Raw genomic sequence first — 23,144 nt, 5'->3', positions numbered from 1 at the left:
GTCCAATTTGATGTTCCTTGACTTACAATATCAATAAATCTTTTTCCTTAGTAAATCCTTTTACTTTTTATTTTTTTGTTAAGCCAATTGTGTGATCAGTGCTGTTCAATACCGGGGGAAAACTCAGTCCTTATAAGAATCTTATAATGTAAATGGACAGTGAAATGAAAGTCTCTAAAACTGCCACAAGGGGTTTTTTGGCTGCTGGTAGAGAGAGGAACCACATTGGAATTTCCAACTCTACAACCACCTTTGGGCTACAGAATGTGACTCGGGCTACTGGCTAAAAAAAAAGAAGAGAAGTTCCATGTAGTGCCTGACCTCTTTATGGCTAGTTCTCTCTCCATCTCCATATATTAATGATGTACTATATGACTGTTGTTACTTTGCACTACTTCCAACCAAAATGAGGGCTTGTCTTAACTACCGGGGAGATCAATGCTGCTGCAATCGATGCAGCGGGTGTCAATTTAGTGGGTCTAGTGAAGACCCACTAAATCAATGGCAGAGCGCTCTCCGGTCGACCCCGGTACTCCAGCTCCCCAAAAAGTGTAGGGTAAATTGACCAGAGAGCATCTCCCGTCGACGCAGCGCAGTGAAGACATTGGGGTAAGTCGACCTAAGCTATGTTGACTCCAGCTACGTTATTCACATAGCTGAAGTAGCGTAACTTAGGTCGACTTACCCCGATAGCGAAGACAAGCCCTGAGTGTAACTCTCAGCTGTGAGGTGTCTCAGGCTGTGGAACTCTATTCCAAGGCTGCCTTCAGTGTGCCCTCTTGCAAAGGATCATGCAATGTCAGTGAAACATAACTTTCCTCCTGAGTAGAGCTTTAAATGAGAACTCCGATGAACTACATCCATAAATGTCACAAAATGTGAGCTCTCTAATTTGGGGACAACCTTGTGAGTTGAAGTGAATGGTAGCTGAATGTGCCCAGTTCCTTCTTCACACAATCAGGCCCCAGCAGCCAGGTGTCAGTTGAAATAGTTTTTTGCTTACTCATTTCATCTGAACTCTTTGTCTTTTTAAATAAGTACAATATTGTGTCTGTTTATTTGTAGTTGCTCACAAAACCAAACCTGAAAAACAGGAGAAAGCTGAAAAAGCACCTCCAAAAGGTAATTATTGATTAGTTTTAGATTTAGTATTATTTTATGGTTTTTCTTTTTTCCTTTTTGGGGTTTGGAGGTCTGTTTAGAGTGTGTAGTTGTTTCAGAATGACTTCTTTGGTGATAAACTAATCTTTCCTCGGGCCTATTTGGCTAGGGTTGCCAGGTGTCTGGTTTTTGACTGGAACGCTGGGTCGAAAAGGGACCCTGGTGGCTCTGGTCAGCATCGCCAAAGTCTAACAGCTAGTCCCTACCTGTCCTGGCACCGCACTGCATCCCAGAAGCACCCAGCAGGTCCGACTCCTAGGCACAGGGGCCACAGGGCTCTGTGCACTGCCCCTGCCCCGAGCACTGGCTCTGCACTCCGATTGGCTGGGAACTGCGGCAAATGGGAGATGGGGAGGCGGTACCTGCGGGTGAGAGCAGTGCGTGGAGCCTCCTGCCCCCTGTCACACATGCCCCCACCTAGGAGCTGGACCTGCTGGACTCTTCCGGGGTGCAGCGCGGAGCCAGGACAGGCAGGGAGCCTGCCTTAGACTCACAGAACCACTGACCAGGAGCCTTCTGAGGTAACCCCATGCCCCAGCCCTAAGCCTCCCCCAAACCTGGAGCCCCCCTGCATTCCTAACCCTTCATCCTCGGCCCCACCCCAGATGTCCACACCCCCAGCCGTAGCCCTCACCCCCCACTCCGCAACCCCCTATCCCAGCCCAAAGACCCCTCTTATGCCCTGAACCCCTCATCTCTGGCCCCACCCCAGAGCCTGCACCCCTAGCCCAGAGTCTGTACTCCCTCCTGCACCCCACCCCCTGTCTCAACCCACAGCCCTCTCCCACATTCCAAATCCCTCAGCCCTACCCCTCAGCCTGGAGCCCCCTCTTGGACCCCAAACCCCTCATCCCCAGCCCCACCCCAGAGCCTGCACCCCCAGTGGGAGCTCTCACCCCCTTCCACACCCCAACACCCTGCTCCAGCCCATTGAAAGTGAGTGAGGGTGGGAGAGAGCAAACCACCAAGGGAGAGGGAATGTAGTGAGCAGGGGAAGGGGCCTTGGGGAAGGGGCAGGGCTTCAGAGAAGTGGCAGGGCTAGGGTGTTCGGTTTTGTGCGATTAGAAATTTGGCAACCCTATATTTGGCTAAAGGCCTTGAGCAGTTCCTATCTTAAGTTTTGTACAACATATTTCTTGCTTAGTTCTCCTGTTTTGTAATACAAGGATTCCATGAACCATTCTTGCGTAGCTAGAGTAATGAGCAACTGAGTATTGTGTTTTTGTTTCTTGTTGTCCTCTTCTCCAAAACTGGATTCAGGGATTTGACTGTAACAAAGGCTTTCTCACTTGTATCAGTTTTCAATTTAGTGGAGACTCTTCTGAGATGGTGTTTACCATCTCTTGCTTTGTGTCTTCTCTTATATCCAAAAATAGCTGTTCATTTTCTTGCTTTTATTTACTGCAACAACCTTTTTGTTCCAGCACATGATCTGTGCACTTTTTCACTGATAGAAATTGCACTTTTTCTCTCTAGCAAGGCAAATATGCCTTGGATAAAATGTACGTATCTTCCAATTACCACACATATTCTGGGGCAACAGGGCATGTGCGGGTGGGTTTCTGGTATTCTTTCAATTGAAAATCCTATCTTTAAATACACTTCAGATAGGAGACTTTCCGAATCCATTTAGCCTCCTCCACCAATTCATTTTGTTGACCATAGCATTTATAAATCTTTGATGATTGACTGTGGGTTCCTGCATATTTACTTTTGTCTTAAAGTCTTTGCTTTTTGGGGACCAGATGCTGCTGTACTGGGTTGGGTTAGGGTACATCTTCACTGCATAGACAAGCTGGGCTCATAACTGGGTTTTAGCCGCCATCTCCTCTCCCTTCCCACCCACATGGAAAAACAGCTGACTTGGGGTTAGACGTGCATTAATCCAGGGCTATCTGATTTGGCTGGGAATATCAGTTAGACTGAGCCTGGGCTCTGATTTAACTCTGTCTGGTACCCACTTATTTCGCCGTGATGACTCAATCAAAATCAGTCAAGTACTGATTGTCCTACAATGGCCTTCCCAAAATTCCCTCCAAAGGACAGACAGCGTCTCCTGCAGTTGGCACAACTGAGTGAAAATGAATGCTAGAGTGTATCCAAAGAACCATGGGATATGCCCCAGACACACACAAGTGAGTGCAGAATGAGTGAGGACATGATGACGTGGGTAGGGCTTTGTAGTGCAGACACTCGCACCCATGCTAAATTAACCTAGGTGCTTAGACTTTGGTGCTGATCACCCAAGTTGACTCTGTAATGAAGACGTAGTCTCTAATCTTTGTCTCTTCCTTATTTTTTAGTCAGACTAGGATTAGATCTGGAACCATTAATATGCTAATAGAGTGAAAATGGGCTCTCGGAAATTAATTTTGCTTGATTTTGAAGCTGTTCAAACACAGTGACACAGTGGATTGGAATGTTTGAATCAGACTTTATTAGGTTCACCTTCCGCTAAGGAAAGGTGTGGAAAAAGGAAATGGGAATGGAGAGAAAAATGTGAATGAAAACGTGAATATAATAATAAAAGGCAGCCACTATCTGGTATCTCTTTGGGGGAAGAGATACAGCTGGGATATACTATCCTAAATGTGTAGAACAAACTTTTCCTTAGCTAGAAAAGTATGTTTTTTAAAATTGAATTGCCCTGAAGTAAATCAGGGGTGGTCTTCATAGAAAATAAAAATTCACAAACTCAGTTTAGTCTTGAGAATGCAAAAAAACCCAGCTGTCTCCGTCCCAAACTCCATGAGGTTCAGACATCCCTAATGTATGCTCTGCCTGTCTATCCATCTATTTTTTGATGTATTAAATGTGCCCATGACTGGTCAATATATTTTGTGAAGAGTTCTGTTTGGTTAGCGGTTGGCGCTTTGGCTGTATTAGTAGCTAGGTAGACATTCCATCCCATTTCTCTCTAAGAGATTGTCTACACTTAAAACACTGCGGTGGCACAGCACTGCAGCTGTAGCCATGTAGACATGATCTACATTGATGAGAGGGATTCTCCCGTCAGCATAGGTAATTCACCTTCCCAAGGGGTGGTAGCTAGCTTAATGAAAGGATTCTTCCGTCCACCTATCGCTGTCTATATGGGGACTTAGGTTGGTTTAACTACACCACTCGGGTGTGGATTTTTCACACCCCTGACTGACTTAATTAAATCAACCTAATTTTCTAGTGTAGACCAGCCGCAAACCCTGAGGGAGGATTCTGTGCATCAACAGTTCCTGTGGATCTGCTTAGGGCACATCTCATTCATTTTAGCTGCCCCTCCCTCAAACACATTTCCTGCATCAGTGTGTGTCAGGCCACTTCTCATCTTATCTGAGGTTTGTTCTGTGTCACATCAGCTGCCAGCAGTGCTAAGGGTCATTCCAGCAGCTGGGGATCACTGGGGCATGAGGATGCCCAGGCAATGAATGTAATTCTAGCTGCAGGGAGAGATTGTGGTGTAGGAGCCATTATGATGGTTCTAAACCATTTAAAATTCCCCCTACTCATAGGAGATCCTCTGAAGGTTCATGCATCCGATGAAGTGAGCAGTAGCTCACGAAAGCTTCTGCTCAAATAAATTTGTTAGTCTCTAAGGTGCCACAATTATCCCTTTTCTTTTTGCTGATACTCTGAAATCTGAAGGTTGAGTAAGCAGACTTCAAGGTAGCTTTTTTTCCCTGATAAAGGGGTCCAAGAACGTATATTGGCAAGAACACCATCTAAACACATCAGCTAAAAAGCATACACCCAGGAAACCATAGCGTTGAGTGTCCATTCCAGAGTGGAATGTGTTAAAAGAGAATGTCGCTGTTATTTAGCTGCCACTTGAATGAAGTGAAGATAACTTTCAGGGCTGTTTTGTTCCTGTAAAATATGGCTTAATGGTAATCAGGAAGGAGAGAATCAGAGTAGAATATTGATATGCTTCTGTGTTGCAGAATGAAACCTCATGGAAAAGTGATTTAAATCTGCATGCCACCTCGGAGTTCTGTTTGATAGCTGCTAAAACATCACCAATTTATATGTGTGTAACTGACTCATACAACCCAGAACCTTTTTTTAAAAGAGGGAAATGTGAAGTAAACTGTAAATACATGAAATAGACATAGGTTCGCAAGATGTGTCATGATCCTGTGATGTTGTGTTTTGGCAACTCTTTTTCGTCAGTTTTCACAGCAATTTTTGTAAAGAAAAGTATAATTTTTATTCATTTTAGTAATTCAAAAAGACAAACCTGAAAGAGAGGAAAAAGTTGAAAAGAAAGCTCCTCCTAAAGGTAACTGTTCCTTTTCATTACATTTTAATTTTACAACAGTTTATGCTGAAAAGTTTAACCTTTATTTTGAGTAAGCAGAGAGTGAATGTGTATGAAAGTAAGCGATATACTGGGAATTTTTAGTAAATAAAATATAGTTGTTGATCTTCTTTAAGATAGTACAAAAAATAGATCGTTGAAGATAATCAGAATAAAACCATGTGCAACTGTATCACAGAGAAAGTCAAGAGCAGGCTTACTAAGTGTCACTTACAAGATCAGCCAGGAATTTTAGCACGGGTGTTGGAACAATTTTTGTAGTGGAGGTGCTGAGAGCTATTGAACCAAACTGTAAGCCTTTTATATACTGGAAACCACTTCAAGCCAGGTAGGGTGACCAGATATCCCAATTTTTTAGGGACAGTCCCAATTTTGGGGGCTTTTTCTTATATAGGCACCTATTACCCCGCCACCCCCTGTCCTGATTTTTTACACTTGCTATCTGGTCACCCTAAGCCAGGGGGTGCAGCAGCACCTCCAGTATCCCTGGTTCCAGCACCTGTGAATTTTAGGGAGTGTTGTGACTTTGTTTGGAGTTAGGAATTGGCTGTTGTATGAACAGTAGTTTTCTGGTGTCATCAGTAATTTCAGTTTCCATATTGTTAAAATCAGTTTAATAGGCCCAGTGGTTGGTTTAGCACCGAGGTGGGCAAACTACGGCCCGCGGGCCACATCCGGCCCATGGGACCGTCCTGCCTGGCCCTTGAGCTCCCCACCGGAGAGGCTAGCCCCCGGGCCCTCCCCTGATGCCCCCCCTCCCCTGCAGCCATGCGGGCAGTGCTCTGGGCGGCGGGGCTGCACGCTCCTGCAGGGTAGCACGGCAGCAGCACAGTTGCCAGACATGCTGCTCTGAGCAGCATGGTAAGAAGGTCAGGGGGGTTCCTGGGAACAGCCAGGGGACAGGGAGCAGGGGGCGGTTGGAAAGGCATGGGAGTCCCAGGAGGCCTGTCAGAGCGTGGAGGTGTGGATAGGGGTCGGGGCAGTCAGGGGACAGGGAGCAGAGGGGGTTGGATAGGGGCGGGGCAGGAGTGAAAGGATTTACCGGTATGCTGGAGTACTGAGCGGGGTGTGGCCTCAACCGGAAGAGGTGGGGCCTTTAAATCAAGATTTAAAGGCCCCCAGGCTCCAGCTGTGGCTGGGAGTCCCAGGGCCCTTAAATCACCCTGGAGCTACCTGCTGCAGAGGTGGCTGGGAGCTCAGGGCCCTTTAAATCACCGCGGGAGCCCTGCTGCCACTACTCGGGGCTCCCTGCAGCGGCCGAAAGGGCCGGGGGTCCGGCCGCTGCTCGGGGTAGTGGCGGCAGGGCCCTGGTGGTGATTTAAAGGGCCCAGGACTCCCCACAGCGGCTGGAGCCCCGGCCCTTTAAATCACTGCCGGGGAAGCCTGTCCGGCACGGTGTACCAGCTTTTGCCAGTACGCTGTACCGAACCGTACCGACTTACTTTCACCTCTGGGCGGGGGGTCCCGGGAGGGGGCGGTCTGGGAACAAGGAGCAGGGGGGTTGGATGGGTTGGGGCATCTGATGGGGGCAGTCAGGGGGTGAGATGTGAGAGGGGTCGGATAGGGGGCGGGGCCAGGCTGTTTGGGGAGGCACAGCCTTCCCTACCTGGCCCTCCATACAGTTTTGCAACCCCAATGTGGCCCTCGGGCCAAAAAGTTTGCCCACCCTTGGTTTAGCTGGAATTGCTGTACCACCGCATTATGGGAGACATGAATTTTGCAGCAACTTCTAGAGTTCTGCCTCAAGGTCAAATAACCTTGAGAGTTTCAGAAGCAGCACACTTGGAGAGGGCTAAATTCTACCCTCAGGCACATGCTCTCAGCTCCCATCAACTTCATTTACAGGCACATAAACAGAATTTGGAGCTTGGGCTCTGAAAAACCAGGTTAATTAGTGGTTTCAGAGTAGCAGCTGTGTTAGTCTGTATTCGCAAAAAGAACAGGAGTACTTGTGGCACCTTAGAGACTAACAAATTTATTTGAGCATAAGCTTTTGTGAGCTACAGCTGAATGCACTGAATGCATCAGATGAAGTGAGCTGTAGGTCACAAAAGCTTATGCTCAAATAAGTTAATTAGTGCACACTACTTATTATGCTCCTGATGCAGCTTGAAGTGTCTGCTTATGGCTTGATTAGTTTTCCAGATCTGAAGAAGAGCTCTTCGAAAGCTTTTCTCTCTCACCAACAGAAGTTGCTTTAATAAAAGATATCTCACCTACCTTCTCTCTAATATCCTAGGACTGACCTGGCTACAACTGCATGTGGCTTGATTAGACCTGTTCTCTATTTGGTGCCCCATCCTGTAAAGTCCTGACATTCCCACTGCAGACTGTGTATCAGATTGGCCCCTGGATGACTGCATCTGAAAACTGTTTTTAGTAGCTTCCACAATCTTTAATGTGTAATTGTCTAGAGGCCAATCTGATACAGTCTGCAGTGAGAATATCACCTGATGATGATAGTTAGTGAGCCATCACCTATGATGATGTCACAACATTACCACACAAAATCATGGATGATTCATTATTACCAAACTTGGACTCACTCTCCAGATTCAAGGTATCATAAGGTTGGCAAGGTTACTTATGCACTGGCAGAAGTGTACTACGGGTGCTCTTAATTAGAGGGAGTCATTTAAGATTCATCAAAAATGAAACTTTCTGTGGGAAAGGATTGGTTTGGAAAAAAGTTTAAAAAATTGGCTTTTCATATTGAAATGTAAACTAACTGATAATAAAAATAATTAAAAAGTTGAAAAAGTCAGTCAAAATGAATTTCAAAATTATCAAAATGAAATGTGTCGATTAATCTATCTGAAATTTTGTTCAGCTTTTCAGTTTGCAATTTTTTTTGAGATTTTTGTCTTTTTGTCCCAACTCAGAATGTAACAAATTTTCAATATCTCAAATTCCGATGAGATGCGAAAATCATTTCCTGCTCAGCTCTAAGTGCTCCCAGATAGTGAAAACATTTCACTTGTGTAGCGTCTTGCATCTGATGATCTCAAAGAACTTAAAAAACCTTAACAACAAAGCCATGTAATATACCAGCAAGGCAGAGCACTGTCCTTATATCCAATGTTACATATAGGGCAGCTGAGGCAGAAACTGGTTGTGAGTTGCCCATAGTAACGGAATAAGATCATGGCATCACCAGAATGAGTCACTTGACTCATTACTATGGCAGGAAGAACATTATTCCCCTCCTCATAATGAAAGGCACTGTATATCATTAATACACTTTATAAAAGGAATAGAACTTCTTAGTATTTTATCCACTAGTTTGTTTAGAGTGATTTATATGCCTTTGTTCCTTTGGGCTTCCCATTCTGTCTTGTTCTCTGTGTCCATCTTGATTAGATGGTAAGCTGTTCAGGAAAGGGACTACCTGTATTTTGTTGTTGTTGTGTAAATTGTTAGCACTAAAGAAATAATACATTATGATTAATTGAATTTAAAAGTGCTTGATGTTATTTATTCAGGAAAGAATGATTTTGACGCATTTCTTTATTACGTGCAGAAGAGAAGAAAGCAAAGAGCACCAAAGTTGAAGAAAAAGTTAAAAAGGAAGTGAAAGATGGAAAAGCTGAATCAAAGACAGCTGAAAAAGGCAAGCAGACAGAAGCAAAAGTAGAGGACATTGGGTTAATAAAGGCCAAACCGAAAGTGAAGGAGGAGAAAGCAGTGAAGGCTGAAACAAAATCAGAAAAGAAAGGTAAACAAAACCAGGAGGAATCAGCTGAAGATCCTAAAAGAGTAGTGGGAAAGAAACAGAGACAGTGAAGTTAAAGCTGGCAGAGATCAAAGTCAAACTCCAGACATGGAAAAAAAATAATAGTATCTGCCAATCCCCATTGGGTCTCAGATCACTAAATGGAAACGAAACAAACAAAGATGCTTAAGCTAAGCCGCCAGCATGACAACTGTTAGTGACACAGCTAAAGATTCATTTTGCATGTGAATGTTTCATTGAGAAAACAAGGACCAGTGTTCACAATTACTGAATATTTTACCTAAAATATACATTTTTAGACTTCTGAAAATAATTGTTAAAAGATTTGGAGGCCTAGGAAAAACATGGCTCCTTTCCTGACACTCATTATTTGTTGAGTTAGCATTTTTTACATTTGTTTACATTGCAGCTAAATTTAGTTTTCACATGAAACACTGGAACCTTTTAGGCATAATGGAACGTGAGGAGATTAAAGCAGCTTCCTGCACCCTGATTGTTTTGACCAGTGGGCTGATCCACCAAGGTGCTGTGCTTTTCCTGCAAGGCGTCAGTCACCTCAGTTCCTATTCACTGTGTTAGGAGCTTGGCACGTTGCAGGATGCACTCAACACTTTTTTCAGGCTCAGGCTCTGAGAAATTGGTTCAGATTCAAAGTGATGGCAGCATATCTGAGAACACTGGTGAATATCAGATGTTTCCAAATCAGTTCACCTCCAGTGTGATGGCGTTACAAGGTGGAAACCCTGAAGTAAATCCTTCTTTCAATAGGAAACCTTCAATTAAAATGAATCTTTGGCCCTTAAGTATCAAGCATCAATGGAAAATTGCATCTTTATTTGAAATCCTGAGGGCATGTTTCTTGCACTGATATCATTGACATAAATGGGAACATGATCATCTTACTGTTTCATATACAACAGTGGTGTTATTTGTATTATGGCAATTCAACATTATGACTGCATTTCCATTACAAAGCATTATTTTCAGGGGCAAAGTAACTAAAAAAAAAAATTCCGAGGACTGAAATTTAGCATAAAATATCTCTACCTAGGAATAATTAAACATGTTTTGACTGTTTTAAAATTACAGTAACATAAAGGGGAAAGAAACTAGTTCAGATCTGGTTTTGCCTTCCTCAGGTTAAAAAATGGTCTTTCATATACATGAAATGTTGCAGGCTTATAATCAATAATGGACTAATGCCTTTAGGCCCTGATCTCAAACCCACTGAAGTCAATGGGAGCCCGTCTATTGCCTTCATTAGGCTTTGGATGGGCCCTTTGGGAGGATTCATTTTTCTTTCATGTGTCCTTTTCTTGTTTCAGAGAATATTTTTATTTTAGTGCATAGACTTAATGCACTTGTGCCAGCCAAATACCTTAAAGTCCCTAAGTGTTTGTTGACAGATAGACTGTACCCAATCCGAATGGATTATTAGGTTTTCAATCAAAATTAATTATAAATTATAAATTCATATGTAGAATTTTTTAAGAAAATAGTTTTTCCAGCCACTTTTGGATTTATCAGATAAACATTTATTTTTTTGCGGTCCTTTGCAGAATGATACAATAGACTTTAAAGGCTTCACAAGAACTGTTTATAGTCAAGGATCTTTGTACTCCATGGGAAGCTTGACCTGAATTCTACAGCAAGGGACTGGAATTCTGCGGCACTCCAGGGCAGTGGCAGGAAATCTTGCAGCAGCTTGAGATAAATTAAATATTGAGATTTGGGGGAATTAAGTATGAACATAAACAATACCATCAGCACTCTATAATTTCTGTTATGTAAGTTTCTAATTGAATTTATGTTGGTTCTACATTTTTAATTTTCAATAGCTTGCGTAATCTTTATTTTTTTTTTGGAAAACACATAATTACATAACAGAAGTTGTCAAAGCTGCTCGGTTTGATAGGTGAGTAGGGGATAAATGGGATTTTTTGTTTTGTTTGGTCTCCTAGGCGAGGAAGGTTTGGAGGCGGTCTGGGATTATTGGAGAAGTATGCTAACTGGATGTTAGTCCTAAAATCATCAATGGTTAAACAATGTTGACATTTAAACTGTCATCATTAGCTTTCAAAATTAACATATCTTTGAGATGAATGGGGCAGTTTACCTTTCCATTAGAGCTATTGTTTCAAGTTAACTGCAGACTAAAGCAGACATCCCTGCAATTAGTTTGCACTCAGTCCACAACTGAACGATTTTGTTCACCCCTGCAAATGTTAGAAACTTTGACCAAGGTTTTTCACAATGGGTGCCTAAAGTTGAAATCCGTTGGTGCTAGCATTTCTTGGTCACTTTTTAGACTTAAAGTACATCTACACCACAAATGAAGGTGTGATAGCTTTAATCTAACAAGCACAGGTAACAAGACAGTATCAGTGAAGAAACAGTGGCATGGAACCTGGCACAGGCCAGCAAACACAATATGTACCTAGAGCCCCTGATGGGCTCATACTAGGATGGCTAACCGTCACCAAAGCCTATGCCACCATGGCCTTACTACCGCTATTCCCCACACCAGCTAGATTAAGGCTAATGTGGGTATGCCAATCTGCACTGCAATCACTCCTTAATGTGTGATGTAGATATACCCTGAGAAGCCTAATGCGAGGTATCCTGACCTTCTTAGTTTCATTTTAAAAAAAATTAGTTTAGCATCTGGAACATGATTCTGTGGCAACTTCCACAGCTGCTGAATTGCAGTGTACACAGGGCCCTGTTTATATTCCTGTTGAGTAAACTCTCTCTCTCTCTCTCTCTCTCTCTCTCTCTCTTTTTCTCTTTTATTGGACTTTGAAAAGTTCTAAAATCATATTAACAAAACACTCTGTTAGAAAATATTATTGAATGAGAAAATTTAACATGGAATATTATGGGGTCTAAGGAAGCCATTGGGTCTATCAGCAAAATCAGCTCCTCAGTTTACAGGTGGACTGAACTTTCATACATGCCTGTGAGAGTGAACTTTGGATTCTTCTGTTTAAAAGTAACCAGTGAATAAAAAATTTAAATTACTCACTAAGCCATGTTCAGAAATTGAAGATGACATGATATAAAGGTTCTGTCTTAAATCCACTGAAGTGAGGAAATTCAGAACTAAGAGTGTGCTCCTGCGATTACCTTTCCACTGTGAGTAGTCTCATTGACTTTAATGGAAGAACTCTGGTTCATAAGCAAAACTCTGGCTCACAAGCATAACACTTGATAGTGTTTGCCAGATTGGGCCCTAAAGTTGAAACCAGCACTGAAGGATTATGACTTTTGTTCTAGTTCAAAGGCAGGAATAGCAGCATGGGGAGCTGTGCAGCTGGTGCTGGGTTAGTGGTGAATTCCACTTCCCTAACCTCCCCCACTTAGAACCTTAATACTCAAACTTTATGCAGGTGAATATCACCCCTAACTGTACTTCAATACCTGAACACAGAATGAGGAGTTAAAGACAGAGTTCCAGCTCTAACTCTGAAGTCTATGACCTGGTGGCCTGAAATAAGACCCTGAACAGTCGTGTGTGTGTGTGTGTGTGTGTGTGAGAGAGAGAGAGAGAGAGAGAATTACTTTTAAGGCTGGAAAAAAATACCCAGAGAAAACATCACAAAAATAGCCAAAAATGTGATTTGTCACTGCTAAGCTTTATCTTCATTGCTGCATGGAAAAAAAGGCCTTTAAACTTAGTTTCCTCATTGCTCTTTTTCCTTTCTGCTCTGTTAGATCAATATGCGTTCTGTCGCTATGTGATTGACATGTTTGCGCAAGGGGATTTTTATACAGGTATTTTCATACATCGTTGAACTCTGTTCTACTAGTCTTTGTTTTTCTGAGAAGTTCTGCTTTTTATGCACTAAAGTTTGTTTTGTATTTTTTAAAGGCTGCAAAATGGCAACAGTGTGCAAATAGAATTTTTAAATAAAGCATAAGAACTAATGGCTGTACTATTAGAGCTTTTAACTTTTCATTCTGCAATTGCATGAATTAAAATTAAGGGTAATCAAAAAGTGTAGTCATGGGAAACTATAGCAAATGCTAAAATCTATCATAATCCCTTTGTGCCAAGAAAGGTGCAGGACAATGGAGTAATATCTTAATATGTTTTTTCCACAAACAATAACTCCAGGATACTTAATTTTCACAAGAACTGAAACTGCATTGAAAACCTTCATTGTTTTTAATGTATGAAATCTCTCATCTGATCTGTCACTTTTTTTGCTTTATCTCCCCTCTGACACACACACACACACTCATTTCTTCAAACACGCACTCATTTCGTAGCAAAATGAAGAGAGAACCATTGTTGATGACTGAGAACTGAGTTGGTCCCAGGGCATTAAGTCAGTTCAACTGTCCTAATCTTATTTAACTGATATTTTTTTCTAGAATCATGGTGCCAAGTGTACAATAGAAGTGGCACTATTTCAGAGAGGACATAATCTCAGAGAGAGGACACATACCCTTTAAATGAAACAAAATTTGCTGAAGTTTTTATGGGAACAGTCAATGTTTGAATATCCAGGGATATGAATTCAGTCAATCTTTGTGTAACTGCTTATTTGTTCAAGAGGTTACACATCCATTTTAGACCTAGATTTATCAATTAGTGCTTTATGCATTGTCCCTGTTGTTTCGTTATTTGCCCTGAGGAATCTTCCTGACACAGGTGCTTTCCTTGTGGGGCTGAGCTGCCCCAGAAGGAGGCAGCTGGCAGTGAAGGGGCAGCAGCAGAAATGGAGGAATATGTGCAGGTTATCCTGCCTCATGCTAGGGAAAGGGAAGGGGTAGGGTGTTCAGTTCCCTGCAAAGTTCATAGGATTTTGGAGAAATGGGGAGAGGGTCTGTTTTGTTACTCCCCATCCCTCCTTTCTTTGTTGCCCCCCCCCCCCCCCCCCGCGCCGCTCCAAAAAAAAATGAAGATGGGGAGAAGGCTAGCTGGAAAGAGAGCCTGTTCCCCTTAAAAGACAGGAAAATATTACATTGGCCCAGGTCCTGTCAGGGAAAGCAGATCCAAGTGGAGGGCATTGATCTGGAACTGCAATCACATTGACAAAAAGGTTAGCAAAACTTGATCATTGTTTGAGAGACCCTGATAAGTTTTAACATTAAGACAGCTTCATGGGGTTCTTCAAAATCTCACTTATGGCTCTCCTGGCATTTGCAAGGATGATTGCAGCTCCTTTTGCTTTGTCTGCTCCTCTTCAAGCCGAGCATCCTTCACAGAAGCTCTCCCCACTTTGATTGACACACCCCTGAGGCAGAGCAGGGTTGCCCTGTAAAGGAACTAGGGTTGTTGAGGTAAATTTGTTTTGACATTCCCAACATCCAGGAAGTTGGAAGGGTTAGGAGTGGGTGGAGAGGAGAGGGAGGCTGCATTAAGTAGAATTTTTGAAAATCCCCAAAATGTGGCATGATGCTACTCTGCCGTGTTTGCCTCATGGCATTGTCTCAAAATATCATGATAGTCATACTGATGCAGCATCACAGAGTAAACATGTTTTTTGGGGGGGAGTCAGGTAGCTATACACTTTGAGCTTCTCTATGACTCTTACACTCATGAAGTTACTCTACAGCTCTTTAATGTTGACTATTGCCTTATTAAAGGGTGTCTAAGAGGGGATTCGTTCTGTACTCTATCCCTCACAACTGGTTGAGTGGCAATTACTTTTAGTCCTGCTGAATCTATTTACCACCTCAAGTACAACCCAGTGAATTGTAGCTATTAAGCAATTTTAATTATATCTGTGAATAGTAAAGTAAGGCATTTCTCATAAAACAAGCCATTCCATTCACAGTCAGTGAAGAAAAACACTGAAACATCCAGCACATACCTCACTTCTTTCTGATGAGGTGATTCAAGGTAAAGGTCAGATATGCTGAGTTCTGTACTCTCCACAAAAAGCATCCAGAATGGCACTACCAGCTGCAGCTCAAATAGTCTCTTCCTAAGCCAACATGTTCATTCCACAGTGGTCATTAGTTAGCTGTACCAGTCTTTTAAATTCCTTTTCTGTATAGAAATATAGAGTAATAATAGTGTCACATTATCAGTAACTTTAATGTCCTTATTATCTAATTAACCTTAAAACCTATTTTAATTAATCTCCACATGAGCTCATGTTTTAGAACATTGAATAGCTGATGTGTTATCCTAACCAGGGGATCTCAGCACAGTTAAACTAAGGAGTTTAACTGCAACTCCACCCAGCATAGCAGCACTCTCAGCCCAAAACTAATTTCTGTCAAATCCAATATTTATGTTTATGGAAGAGAAAAAATTGTGTTGAGTATTTATATGATGGAAATTCCATGTCTGCTGAATTTGAACTTCCATCTACTTAGGTTTAGTGTGAGCAGAGTACTATCCTTAGATATTATGTGGACTACATGGATTCATAATAATAGTAAACATTATTATTGTTTAATAATATTTATTGCTGCTTTAGAGGACTTCATTCATACCAACAGTGTTCCCAAATGGTCTATTTTTATTATAATGGGACATTTTTATGTACAGAAAAATATATAGTTTATTTAATATACCTGGTTAGGTGGCAAATATGTTAAGCACTGGCAATATAGAATGATTTCTGTTTTCTTAAAATTTTATACTAGAATGAACAGCGAAAAATGTACCCTTCAATATAGTTTGACAGTGTGACAAATAAATAAAAATTAAATAATACTAAGTCTTGAATTTAACCTCCTGACTGGCTATCTAAAGATATATTGGAAAAACGTATGCCCTTTTTTACATCTGTGCAATCTCCCTGAAGTTTGTAAGGTGGCATTTTTGTAATGAGAGAGAAATATGGTCCCTTTTGTCAATTTCCTGTAGACTTTGCAGTTGGAGGCTTAGAAAGTGAGTGAAACTGACACTTCTGTTCTTGGTGAAACTAAAATATTTTGCCAAGATACATTCTCCTCCCCCCACCCCCCACCCCCTGGTGGCTGCTCCCACTGTGCCTTAGCTGACTTCCCTGTGTTTCTATTGTAGTATGGCTATACCCCCAAACTGGTCAGTTGTTGCCCTAGTCAGTCACTGTCTTAGGTCCTAATCCTGATTCTACTTCAAGAATTGCACTGCTGTCAGTTAGTAACTGAGGTTTCATCTATAGCTGCTCTAACCAGTTTCTAGTTTATGCAGAATTTTTTAAAAAATGCCATAGATAGGAACATAGCACTCAGTCCAGCTCAGCTGAAATCTATGGGAGTTTAGCCATTAATTTAAATGGGAGCTGGATCAGATCTCTATAGTAGCTATGTTGGACGAGACCAATGGTCCATCTTATGCAGTACCTTGTATCCAAAAATGATCTAGACTAAATATTTCTGAGAAAATTTGAGATCTACACATCTATCCAATTGTGTGCTACTGTATCACAAGGGGAAGTTCCTTCCTGACCTTAGTTGATGAGCTTGCTCCATGAAACATGAGTCTTTGTAATTGTCAGTGTCATATGTGTGTAGTGGGTCACTGTTTACTAGTGGATTTTACTGAATTTATTCACGCTGAGTAGCCTTTTCCTCCAAGAATATCCCATTGATCCTTGTTGGACTATCGTCGAATAAGGTGCTATTTAGCATAAATACAGGTCCATCATCTGGTCCTCAATAAATTGCTAATGTAGAGTGGGTAACTATTTACTTATAGTAGATGTTTAAAGGTGAATAGCACATGACAATTAAGGCCAAAAGTTTCAAACTCAGGTGCGTCTGAAGTTAGGTAGCTAAATATGTGGCTGTATTTTCAGAGATGCTGAGCAACATTAGTTCTCATTGGTTCTCTCTGTACCAGATTCCATTCAGGCCAGTGACTATCAGGCACAACGTAGTCCTCGTCGTATCGGGGTCCCACTGTCTGTCAAAGGGTGGGTTACCTACAGGACATCTGATGCACTTGAAATTAGTTTTATATTAATGGAGCTTTGTTCTGAATAACACCTTTGCTATTACTTACTCGGAGTTTTATATCACATCTGCTAGAGTTCATGTTCAGGGTTAGTAGCTTCACTTGGCTTTGATTTCCCTTTTATTTTTATGTCCTTATGGAGGGTGAAATCCTCACTCATGTGGATGGGCACTTGCGCACACATGTACTCTAATGGATTGCACTCTTAAAATGGAGCGGATTACTCCCCTTCATGCACTGGCGCTGCTCTGCTCTGCCTGGTGCCATGTCCTCACTTCATCCTCACCTCCTTTTTTGCCCGCTTGTTCCCCATGGGGATGCGCCAATCGACATGTTGTGCTTTGCAGAGTGCAGGGAGAACAAGGGTTGCTATAATGAAATGCCTTTGTGCAGTCACCCAAGGGGAGGGGCTTATTGTATTCCCCTCTGTCTCTGCATGCCCATGGCAATGCATGTCATAGATTCCAGGGCCACAAGGGACCACTGTGGTTATCTATTCTGACCTCCGGTATAGAAGAGGCCATAGAACTTCCCTGAATCAATTCCTGTTTGAAATAGAGCTGTCTAATTTGTGCACTGCAGAGGCGAAAGTGGTACTTCTCGATTCTGAGCTGCACCTCACAGAAGGCAGAGCTGGAAGGGGAGCTGGGGGAGATAGAAAATGTGCCTTTTTGCCACCTTTTGCAGCTTCAGGCTTTTTGGCTCTTGGTGTAAAATGGCACACTCCCAGGAGCTGCAATGATCTCCAAGGATCGCTGAAGGGCAGTAGATTCTGGCCAGACCCTCTTCCTCCCCCTTGTCTTTTGGATGTCTTGGACAGTGAAATCGAGCATGATGAAACTACCTCCAGCTTTACATGGCTTTTGTTTGTTTGAAACAAGTGTTTCATTGAGAACGCCAGAGATAATATTTTTCTTCTCTTCAAATGTACACTATATTGTTTCCTATCCACTTCCCCCACCCATCATATTAGAGCAGGGGTGGGCAAACTTTTTGGCCTGAGGACCACATCGGGTTTCGGAAATTGTTTGGAGGGCCGGGTAGGGGAGGCTGTGCCTCCCCAAACAGCCAGGCGTGGCCCAGCCCCTGCCCCATCCATTCCCCCCCCCCCCGCTGCTTCTCACCCCCTGACGCGCCCCCCCCCCCCCGGACTCCTGCCCCACCCAACCCACCCTGTTCCCTGATGGCCCCCCGGGACCCCTGCCCCATCCATCCCCTTGCTCCCTATCCCCTGACCGCCCCGGAACCCCTGCCCCTGCCACCGCATCCAACCCCTCCTCTCATTCCTGACTGCCCCCCCAGGACCCCTACACCATCCAACCACCCCTGCTCCCTGTCCCCTGACTGCCCCCAGAACCCTCGCCCCTGACTGCCCCCTGACACCCCATCCAACTCCCCCTCCTTCCTGACCGCCCCCCCCCCAGGATGCCTGCCCCCATTCAACCCCCCTGTTCCCCACCCTCTGACCGCCCCGAATCCTATCCATACCCCTGACCACCATTCCAAACTCCCTTGCCCTCTGTCCAACCCCCCTTCCCCTCCTCCCTGCCCCCTTATCGTGCTGCCTGGAGCACCGGTGGCTGGTGATGCTACAGCCGCACCACCCGGCTGGAGCCAGCCACACCCCGCAAGCACAGAGCACCAGGTCAAGCAGGGCTCTGCGGCTGCACTGCCCCACTGCGCCGGTGGTGCACCGAGCTGAGGCTGTGGGGAAGGGGGAATAGCGGGGGAGGGGCCGGGGACTAGCCTTCCAGGCCAAGAGTTCAGGAGCCAGGCAGGAGGGTCCCGCGGGCCAGGTGTGGCCTGCGGGCAGCAGTTTGCCCACCTCTGTATTAGAGAGTGACTAAAGCAGATGCGGGGCCTGGCAGATGGCTGACTGGGAGCAGGGGTTAACGGGGGAGGCTAAGACCTATACAATGAACGGCAAACTTCCTCCCCGCATTTTTCTTTTGAAAATGTGAATGATCATCGAGAACTTCCAAATCTTCTCTTGCAGGGAGCAGTTGGGTTCCCCTAATTTGCAAAGGCCTCACTAGACTCATCTCCTTGAATAAGTAGGTAGCTGTACATCAATTTCCAAAGAATGCTGGATTGATGGAGCACTTGTTGATGTATTTGCTCCTGCTGATGACATAATTGGGGATGATTTGATGACACAAAGCTGTCTTTTACTCCTCTAGGAACCTGCTGGGATAATTCTGAACACACTCTAAAATAGTCTGAAAGGAAAGAAATACTAAAGAGTAATTTAAATACCTACATGAGAAGCACGGAAAATAAAGGCTTAATCATTGAATAATTTCTGTCTAATTAGGTGTTATTTATTAATGAGCCATTCTTGCAATAATTTCAGCTGTCAGAACCAAATATTCTCTCTTTAAATTTCTGATTTAATTATGCAAAAACCTAGAGAAGCTATTTAAACTGGGTTCTTCTCTCTGACACCCTGCAAAGGCTGTATCTGCTTGGGAGGTCTCTCACATGACATAGATCCCTTAATGGAACATTATCAGTGCATGATCCCCACACCATCCCACAGAGACAAAACAGACACCCATTATTCCCTGCTTATGTCATTCCATCTTGAATCCAAGCCAGATGCTAGCACGCTAGGCCATAACTATCAGCACTCCCATGGCACTGCTATGTAACGATGCCAAAATTCCCTAAATTACTTTCACTGTTTCAGAAGCAACTATGCAGGGAATCTTTCACATCCTGCTTCCATAGAGGCGAAGTGATCTCTTGCTTTAATAGTTCACTCTGAGAAGTTCAGAGCTTTCTGTTTATGAGTTAGCAGTCAGAGAGAGAAATTCTTTGTTGGTATAAATTGTTGCAGCTCTATTGAAGTCCGTGGACATTCAACAATTTACGTAAGCATGGGATACATGCCACAATAAGCATAACTTATTAAATAAATCATATATATAGATATAGAGATATGATATGATAAATCACCTAATAAGGAATATTGAAATTCAGGGTCACATTTCAGTTAAGATTAATTAACAATGGCATAGACAACAAAACATTGTGAACAAAATATGAAAGGCCTCAGAAATCTTGGTCTTTAAAGTAGATCGTTTAGGAACATAAGAACAGCCATACTGGATCAGACCAATGGCCCATCTAGCCCAGTATCCTGTCTTCTGACAGTGGTCAGTGCCTGATGCTTCAGAGGAAATGAACAGAACAGGGCAATTGTCAAGTGATGATCGATCCCATCACCCCGTCCCAGCTTCTTTAGAAAGAAGGGGAGGAGGAGGATGGTAAAAGGAGAACAAGTACATATATATGCACTTGTTCTCCTTATAAACCAAAAGCAAACAAACCATAAAGCTCTAGAAATAAACAATTTCTGTGTTTACATTAAAGAGATTAAATAATCCTTGACAATAGCCGTATAAAGTCACCGTTAAATTTAAATAGTTGTTCATTCTTAGTACTGCTTTCTGGCAAGAAATATTAATACAAATAATAATAGCATTTCAAATGGATTAAAAAAATCAATCAAATGGAGGCACCAATGAGCTAAATTGCTTGTCTTCAATACCTGACTCAGTATTATCTTGACAGGTTAATTGACAACAGAAAATAGCTGTAGCTTCATCAGATTTTTTAAAAGTTATTTTTCTCTGTATTCACTCAGGCAGAGTTTTCAAGGAAACAAAATTGAGGCCATAAAACCTTAAGATAGAAATTTCACTTAAGATCATACATTTCTTTTCACAAACCTGAGTGGTCTTCAGTATATTAGGAAACATATGACCCTTCAAAAGAAATATTACCTCTTTTTCTATCCCAAATCTGGTAATATTTCAGGATTAGTAGATTGCCAAAAAACCCCAACATCAATAGTTGTGCTGTGGTGCACTTTGCTGCCAGTGTCCTTATTTGGAACACAAAAGTTTTGATATTTATAGGAATGGAGCATGGTCACCAATAGAATTTAAATTGGGCATGATTGGCTGGGCTGGTAGCACCATCAATTATTAAAGTTGCCAGATACTTTCCATTATAAGGCCCTATTTTCAGTTACTTATAACTATGCAAAACTTTAGCAATTTGGGCTGAAATTTTCCACGTCAAGTATTTGCTTCAGGCTGATCATTTAAAAAATAAAAAAAAGTTTCAGTCAAAATGGTCCAGCTAGTTCTGAGAATGAGGGTAATGAAACAATGTTACTTTTTCCTGTGTGACAAAAATGCTTGAGGCCTTTTCTTTGAAATGTTGTAGTACTCTCAGGCATGGTGGTAGAACTTGCAGTTTGGCAGGCCTTTGTGTCGGGGATGTGTCCTTTGCCATTCATGTGAAAAACAACACAAATCTGGCCAAGTTATAAGCCTTTAAAAAAATCACAGTTGCACATGCTCAGTCGAGACTTGAGAAGCAGCTAAAATTTCTGAAGAGTCCGTCCTCCTTGAGCATGATCCATCTACTCACAGCTCCTGGTGCTGACCAGACTGTGCAAGTACCAATCCCACCGAGCAACTGAGTACAATTCCAATGCAGGGCTATGAGGGCTCAAAAGGGCGTCTCCCAGCTGTTCCAGGTCAGGGTGAAGCCAAGCATAAGATTCACAGCAGGGATCCTGTCCCTCCTCTGCTCTCAATGACTCCCTACCCAGGTGTCCAGGCAATATGCAGGAGAAAGCTATCTGATTTGAATGCAATGGGACAAGAGATGGACTGGAAGGAGGGAAAGGTGTTGGTGGGACAAGGCGTCAAGTGAAACTGGAGGCAGAGGAGAAACTGATGAAGTTGGAGGGGGAGATTAAGAGTGGTTGGACAAGACTAAGACTGGGGACAAACTCAGATTGGTTGAGTAAGGAGACTGGGACTGGGAACCAGTGGAGGGATGGGGTGGGGGAAAGAGAGAGAGATTTGACAAGATGTAAGGCTATTGAGGGGGAACTGGGACTATCTGGGCAAGGAGACTGGGACAAAGGGTCAGAGAACAGGTGGGGGAAGATTGAGATTGGGTGAGGAAACTGGGAAAGGAGATTGTGACTGGGAGGCAGAGTGGGGTGGCGGGAGAGGCAGACTGAACGAGGAGCTGGGAAGTGGGAACTGGGCTTGGGTGGGCAAGAAGATGGGGACTTGCATGAGTAGCCTAAGGCATGGAGACTAGGAATGGGTAGAGAAGGAGAATGGGACTGGAACAAGGAACCAGAGATGGGAAAGACACAGAACTGGGAGAAGTTCGATGGGATGGGGCAAAGAGATCCAGATTAGGGAAAACTGGTAAAAGAACCTGCATCTACTAATGCACACTCCCTTCTAGAGCCTGGAATGGAACCCATGATTTCTGAGTCTCGCCATGCCTCTTCTGTCAACAAATGCCTGTGAAAGTGTGTGTATTGTCCTCCTCTAGTACTGGACTACTTAGAGGATGAAACCTACTACTGTTATCAGTTACTCTGTTAGCTCAACTGGCAGAGGTCTATGTGATGGATCTAAAGGTTCCAAACCTGCCAATGAACCTTATGGATGTCAATGCAAAGCTACATGATGGAATTTCAGGATGAGGGGAGGGAGGTGGATGTTTTTTTAAAACCTCGGAAATTACATACAAACAAATTAGAAGAGCATTAAGTTTATTAAGTCAAACAATTGAATGTTAGAAAATGCCAGAACTATGATTGTCTGTACAACTTTAATTTGACCCCCTTATGCGTATGCATTTTGATAGTCTGTAATTACATGCTCACGTACTAATTTTTCCATGAAGCCCTGCCTCATTCTGTGCACTGGATTCATCTGCTCTGAGGATGTAGTAATGTAGTAAAGGAGGCTGTTGTCTGTAGATCCCTGCTTCATTTGTTGGAAATTGGAAGGTGTGTACTATTAGTACTACCAGGACAGGTGGGTCTAGGCTTTCCCATAACTAAAGGGTTGGAAGGTGTGTGGTGAATGAGGCAGAGAATGGACGATTAAGACAGCTGAATACTACCCTGGAAAACTCAATTCTATCTCTGCCTCTGCCACAGAGTTTCTATGAAATGCTAAGCAAGTCACTTAAGCCATTCTTTTCAC

At 43.0% G+C, this 23,144-nt stretch overlaps 1 protein-coding gene and 1 long non-coding RNA gene across 4 annotated transcripts in view; one reads left to right on the top strand and one right to left on the bottom strand.

The window, feature by feature from the left end:
• TRDN (triadin) overlaps positions 1-10,530 on the top strand; it is a 119,326-nt gene extending 108,796 nt beyond the window's left edge. For both annotated transcript variants that reach the window (XM_037894715.2, XM_007056294.3), the window contains 3 exons: positions 1,066-1,122; positions 5,375-5,434; positions 8,994-10,530. In XM_037894715.2, coding sequence (XP_037750643.1) covers positions 1,066-1,122; positions 5,375-5,434; positions 8,994-9,256 — 380 coding nt within the window. In that variant the 3' untranslated portion in view covers positions 9,257-10,530. The remainder of the gene's footprint in view (positions 1-1,065; positions 1,123-5,374; positions 5,435-8,993) is intronic.
• Positions 10,531-10,802: 272 nt separating this feature from the next.
• Positions 10,803-23,144, bottom strand: part of LOC119565784 — a 32,467-nt gene continuing 20,125 nt past the window's right edge. For both annotated transcript variants that reach the window (XR_005224689.2, XR_006289574.1), the window contains exons 4-5: positions 15,029-15,207; positions 10,803-10,910 (exon numbers count right to left, since the gene is read on the bottom strand). This is a non-coding gene — a long non-coding RNA (uncharacterized LOC119565784). The remainder of the gene's footprint in view (positions 10,911-15,028; positions 15,208-23,144) is intronic.

The sequence above is a fragment of the Chelonia mydas genome, chromosome 3, assembly GCF_015237465.2.
Source record: "Chelonia mydas isolate rCheMyd1 chromosome 3, rCheMyd1.pri.v2, whole genome shotgun sequence".
Classification (NCBI taxonomy): Eukaryota; Metazoa; Chordata; order Testudines; family Cheloniidae; genus Chelonia; species Chelonia mydas.
Note: the sequence above shows the minus strand (reverse complement) of the source record. Positions and strands in the feature narration are given on the sequence as shown.